This window comes from Pelodiscus sinensis, chromosome 1, assembly GCF_049634645.1.
Source record: "Pelodiscus sinensis isolate JC-2024 chromosome 1, ASM4963464v1, whole genome shotgun sequence".
In the NCBI taxonomy this organism is placed as follows: domain Eukaryota; kingdom Metazoa; phylum Chordata; order Testudines; family Trionychidae; genus Pelodiscus; species Pelodiscus sinensis.
In genome coordinates this window covers 330469795-330475840 of record NC_134711.1, presented here as the reverse complement: position 1 = coordinate 330475840, position 6046 = coordinate 330469795, and the positions used below count along the sequence as shown (strand labels likewise).

General features: G+C 55.5%; 1 protein-coding gene across 1 annotated transcript; it reads right to left on the bottom strand.

The window, feature by feature from the left end:
• Window positions 1-4282: 4282 nt before the first annotated feature.
• On the bottom strand, window positions 4283-5230 carry LOC102456137 (olfactory receptor 52B2-like). The gene has a single exon (XM_006126107.3). The coding sequence runs from the start codon at window positions 5228-5230 to the stop codon at window positions 4283-4285; it is 948 nt and encodes a 315-aa protein (XP_006126169.3).
• Window positions 5231-6046: the final 816 nt, after the last annotated feature.

Here is a 6046-nt window from a genome sequence, read left to right as displayed (position 1 = left end):
AGGCTTGTGACCTCTGGATTCAACACCCTTGCAAAAGGCATGTGCAGGTCATAGTTAAGCACATGCATAGAAACTTGGAGGTGAAGTTAGGTACTAAGCAGTGTGTGGGGGTGATCATAGAATCCTAGGACTCCAGGGCTGGAAGAGACCTCAGGAGTCATCGAGTCCAGCTCCCTGCCCAAAACAGGACCAACCTCGACTCCATCATCCCAGCCAGGGCTTGGTCAAGCCGGGACTTGAAAACCTCTAGGGATGGAGATTCCACCCCTGTGACGTTACTGGGTTTTGAGAGAAGCAGCCAGATCACTGCTACACCCATGGAGGGGGGGGGGGGTGTTTGCCCCAAAAAGTGATACAAAGGGGGCCATGTGAGGTGTCAAATGAAAGCTTCTTATACTGATTCCATCTATGCTATTGATGTGATTGGATAATGTCTGGGTGTGACGTTAGAAGCATGCACTTTGTGTGGATACTGAATGTTTCTCTGTATGCAGTTGAGCAATGGGCAAGCTCAGCCTATGGACATGCTGTGACAGATCAGGCCAGGTCTGGGCACCGCTGAGGGCGTCCGCTCAGGGCGAATTGCTCAAATTCGCTTCTCTCTCTAGCTCCCAGACTGGAGACCTTCCCAAATAGGCCACAAGTCAGCACCACAGAGCGCTTCAGCTGCCTGCCTGAAGCCTCACGAGCCAAACTCCTCCAACACCCCAGCAATATCCGTGCCCCAGTCCAGAGTCTAGACGTACCTCAAGAGCAGGGGAGGATGGGAATATTTTCCCTGAAGCATTTTCATGCAAAGCCATTCCCAAAGCTGTGGTAGAGCGATAGGCTTTGTCTACACTTAAACGTTTAAAGCGCGGCAGCGACAGGGCCTTAAACCGAACGTGTGGACATGGCAGTAACGTTTTATTTGCACGTTTGCATTATACAAACAACGAATATGCAGCTATGCAAATATAATGTTGTCGGTCCGCCTAACCCCAACCCAGCCCTTCCTCCCCAGTGCCTGATATCCTTTGCCCCCCCCCACGCCTACGCCACGTGCCCTTTGACCCTTTAACCTCTGACCCCACAGCCCTTGCCAACACCCCACCATGCCCTCACCCATCACCCCTTTGCCCTGACCCCACCCCGCACTCCCCAGAGCAAGGGTGCCCCCTCTAGGGAGCATGGCTTTACTTCTGTGGGGCCAGGGAGGGCAGCCCTCCATCACACCCCCTCCTTCCCCAAATGTGTCTTGTGCCCCCAAGGGTGTGGGGGGGGGGCACAGAGCCCTGGCCGGCCACCATTATGTGGGGGCAGGAGGGTGGGAGGCGTCTCTTCCTGCCCCGCCTCAGCCCCAGCACTGCCGCCGGCAAAAGTGGCTGCGTGGGCGCCGGAGGGGGGAAAGTCCGGTGCCCTGGGGAGGTGCCTCCTGCCGCTGCCGGCAAAAGCAGCCGTGCAGGCCGGGGGAGCGGCCGTCAGCCATGCATGTGCATCCTTCCTTCATCACGCCCCCTCCCCACGCGCAGAGCACGGTCGATAATAGATCCCTGCTGGTATGTTCTTGCTAGAGCTGGGAATTACTATCCACAGCGATTCTGTGGAACATGCGGATTCATTTAAGGTTTTTACTTCCTTTGATTCTAAATTTTCTTTCACATATAGTGCCCCTCCCGAACCCGCACCACCTGTGCTGTCCTTCTGAAATATTTTATACCCTGGCCTGACTGTGTCCCATTGATTGTCCTCACTCTACCACGTTTCTGTGATGCCTATTCGATCGATATCCTCCTTTAAAACGAGGCACTCTAGTTCACCCATCGTATTATTTAGACTTCTAGCATTTGGGTATAAGCACTTTAATAAAGCCAGATCCAGTCATGCACAATGTGCCCTAAGGCAGTGTGACGGACCGGGCCGAGTCTGGGCACAGCTGAGGGCGTCCGCTCAGGGCGAATTGCTCAACTTTGGGGCTCCTTACAGCCCCCCCTGACTGGTGACCTCTCCAAACAGGCCACAAACCAGTCCCACAGAGCGCTTCAGCTGCCTGCCTGAAGCCTCACGAGCAAAACCCCTCCGACACCCCAGCAATATCCGTGCCCCAGATGGCCCCGGGCCTATACACAGGTGGGGGTTCTTAGCACCCAATCCCACCTACCCCAAATAAGTTCTGTCTGGTTCCAAGAAACCAGCCACAGATCCCTGGTCAATTTACCCTCTGGACCTTACCCACAAATCACGCTGGGCCAATCCTTTAGCATCTAACATCTAAAGGGTTATTACTACAAGAAAGAAAAGCATGAGAGTGAGGTTGTTAAAGGATACTACATTACATGCATCGAATCTCCCAGTCCTCGATGCAGGCTCTAGCAGAGATGTTACAGCTGCTGGCTTAAAAGTCCTTGTTGCGCATCCTAGAATCAGGATGGGTCCACAGGTCTTTCCAGCTCTTTGATCCCTGCACTGCTGCCTCTGGGATGAAGTGCTGAGCTGAGTCCCTAGATGGAGTCGACCACATGGCCTCTTCATACATCTTTCCTGGTCTCTTCTTGGCTGCAGCAGGTCACCTGGCCAGCGGCCTATCCCTGTGTTCCCTGCTGGCAGCCCTCAGGTGTCAGCCCCCATTCTTAGGTGTGTCCTTGGCCCATTGAGTGCCATTGTCCCACAGGGCCTTGCTGATTAGCATGTCCAATGCTCTGCCCAATGCTCAACCACATGCAGGGAAATATTCAGTATCCACACCCTAACTACACACACAGACATTATACAGTCACATGACTAGCGTACATAGGATTAGCAGACAGTAAGCTCCTATTCAACACCCCACATGGCCCCTTTTATACCATTTTTGGGGCCAACACCCCCACCTAGGGGTGCAGCAGTGATCTGGCTGCTTCCCTCCAATTCAGTAACGTGACAGGCAGCCAGTGTCCAGGTGCATGGGACGCAGGCCCTGGCTACAGAAGAGTGGCCCGAGGCCTGAAGGGCAACGACTCTGAGTAGGTTTCAGGATTTGAAGAGGAAGGAGACTCACCTCAGGGGGACGCAGCAGGCCGGTGGAACAGGCAAGACTAAAACCCATCTCTTCCCATGTGCCCTCCAGTTGCCTTCCGCCCAGCCCACGGCATGGCCCCTTTGGCTGCTCCTTTGTGTTGCCCCGAAGGGTCGAGCTAACACAACGCTTGTCCCAGAGGAGATGCCCACACCAGGCTCCCATGTACGGTGAGGTGACCTCTGTTCTTGCTTGTTGTGTTCTTCCCCTTTCCCCTGAGGGGAGGCCCTTTCAGCCTGACGGCCGTTGACAAACCTGCACAAAAGCTGGTCGGTCTCGGGGTAGGGGAGAGGAAAGGTCGCTGAAGAGACACCGTGTATCGCAGCCACGTCTCTCGGCAAGGGAGACACGCTTGGGCTATGGAAATACCGTGACAATGCGCCTGCCATCCGGGCTGGCCCAAGGGGTTTGGGCGCTCTGGACACCCTATGACTTTACCGCCCCGCACGTTTGATACTTTGTGAGAGGCAGCGGGAGCTGGCGCTGAAGCCCCTGTGTGTGTGTCGGGGGGGAGGCCCTGCAAACGGCCGTTCCCCTCTCCCCGCCCGCATCTGGAGGAATGGCAATGCGGGGAAGCATGCGACTGCCAGCCTCCCCCGCTGCTCCCATTGCTAGGTGTGTGGCGCTCTGAGAGCTGGGTGCCGTAGGCCGGGGGTTGTCCAACGACGGGTCGCGACCCAGCCCTGGGCGTTGGGATGCCGGGCGCTGGGTTGCATTGCTGCAGGGGATTCAGGTGAGCAGGGCAGCCCAGAAGAGAGCCCAGCTCCTAGGTGGGAGTACGGAGGAGAGGGAAGGGGGACGGGGTGCACAAAGCCTCCGTGCACTACCCTGGGCACTAGCTCCGCACTCCCACTGGCTGGGAACCGGCCGCTGGCTGCTTCTGGTCTGCGGGGCCAGGAGAGGCAGGGAGCTGCCTTCACCCCGCTGCTGACAGGGAGCCACGTGAGGTCAGCCCCTCCCGCCCAGCCTTGCCCCCCCAAAACCGAGCCTCTCCCCCTCCCCCCCATATCTCCCCTCCCCAGCCACACCCCGGAGCCCACACTCCAGTCACATGATGCTGGGTCGCAGCATCAATAGTTTTCCTCAACTGGGTCATGAGAAAGAAAGTTTGAAATCCCCCTGCCTAGGCGACCATCCGGTTCACTTGTATGCCAGGGCCGGGCCGGCCTGCAGTTCGTATGAGCACCCGGCTTTAATGTCCAAGGGCAAAGGCCTTCGCTGTTGCCTCCTTTAGCTCTGCAGGGAACTTCAGATGCACGTTGGATAAAACACCTTGATCACCCGATTCAGGATCTCTTTTGTGGCCACCCCATAAATGACGGGGTTTAACATGGGGGGAAGGAGCACGTAGAGGTTGGCCAGGAGGTTGAGGATGGAACCGGGGAAGATGTGCCCATATTGGTGTGCGAAAGAGGAGAAAAAAGCTGGCGTGTAGAACATCAGGATGACACAGATGTGGGAGCCGCAGGTGTGTAAAGCCTTGAGCCGGGCACCCTTGGATGGGAGCCGGAAGACGGCCCTGACGATCAGCGTGTAAGACCCAGCAATGAGCACAGCGTCCAAGCCAATTGCTAATAAACCGAGGACTAAGCCATAATAGAAGTTGGCTGTGATATTACCGCAGGCCAGCCGGGATATGGCCATGTGCTCGCAATAGGTGTGAGGCAGGAGGTTGGTTCTGCAGAACTTCAGCCGCAAAACGAGAAATATAAAAGGGAAAACGAGACAGAAACTCCTTGTGAGAACCGCCAGCCCGATCTTCCCGACCACAGGCTTGGTGAGCAGGGTGGTGTATCTCAGGGGGTTGCAGATGGCAACGTACCGATCAAAACCCATGGCCAGCAGGATGCCCGACTCGGCGATAAAACTGGCATGGACAAAGAACATCTGGGTGAGGCAGGCAGCAAAAGAAATTTCCCCTGCTCTGAACCAGAACAAGGCCAGCATCTTGGGCACTGTGGTGGTGGATAACAGCAGATCAGCAGCAGCCAGCATGGAGAGGAAAAGGTACATGGGCTCATGGAGGCTTTGTTCTGTCGCTATGATGAACAGGAGGAGAGAGTTCCCCAGAAGTGCCGCAACGTACATCAGACAGAAGGGGACGGCGAGCGAGACCTGAGACTCCTCTGTACCGGGGAAGCCGGTGAGGATGAAAATTTCAGGTATAAAAACGCTGTGATTGTTGGCTGGCATCATGCACCGTCCCTTGGAGCTTCTATTCCTCTTCCAGCTGCTAACACAGAAGAAAATGAGTAAGACCTGGAGGGGCAGCCGGGGACTGGACTGTGTTTGGGGACAGAATGAGAGACCCCAGCAAACCTCCCTGGTGTGAGCAGCCTGTCGGGTGGGACCCTGGACCAGACTCACTCTCCTGCTATGGAACATCGCCTCCTCCTCCCCTCAGGGAACATATAGGGGGATGGTCCTGTTGACAGAGCATCAGCCTCTTAATCTGAGTATTTGGGGTTCCAGTTCCAGGTTTGACAATGGAGCTTCTCTCTGCTGCATGCCTCTGAGCTTCCCAATCGTTCTCTGCCTCCTTGCTACAGAGCCTAGTTCTTAGGAGTCCTCAGGACTCTCTTGGAACGGACAGGGTTTCCCAAAATCTCTGCACCAGGGGAAGTGCTGGACCCAGGTGAAGGCATTTCGAGATCTCAGAAACTCAACCAGCCAATGTTGTAAGCATCTGCAAATCTGCCTGTGCCATCAGTTAGGGGAGGAATCTGTTAATTCACATCCAATCCATCGACTAACATAAGAACAACCACACTGGGTCAGACCACAGATCCATCCACCCCAGTGTCGTGTCTGTGCACAGTGGCCACTAACAGATGCCCCAGAGGGAGGGAACACAACAGGGAATCCTCTCATGATCTCTCCCCTGTCAGCCATTTGCGGACACACAGAGGCTAGGGACACCATTGCTAGCCATCCTGGCTAATAGCCATTGATGGACCTAACCTTCATAAGTCTATCTAGCTCTTTTTTGAACCCTGTGAAAGTCCTGGTCTT

Coding starts and splice junctions, on each gene's coding strand:
- LOC102456137 (XM_006126107.3), bottom strand. CDS start 5,230: ATGATGCCAGCCAACAATCACAGCGTTTTTATACCTGAAATTTTCATC.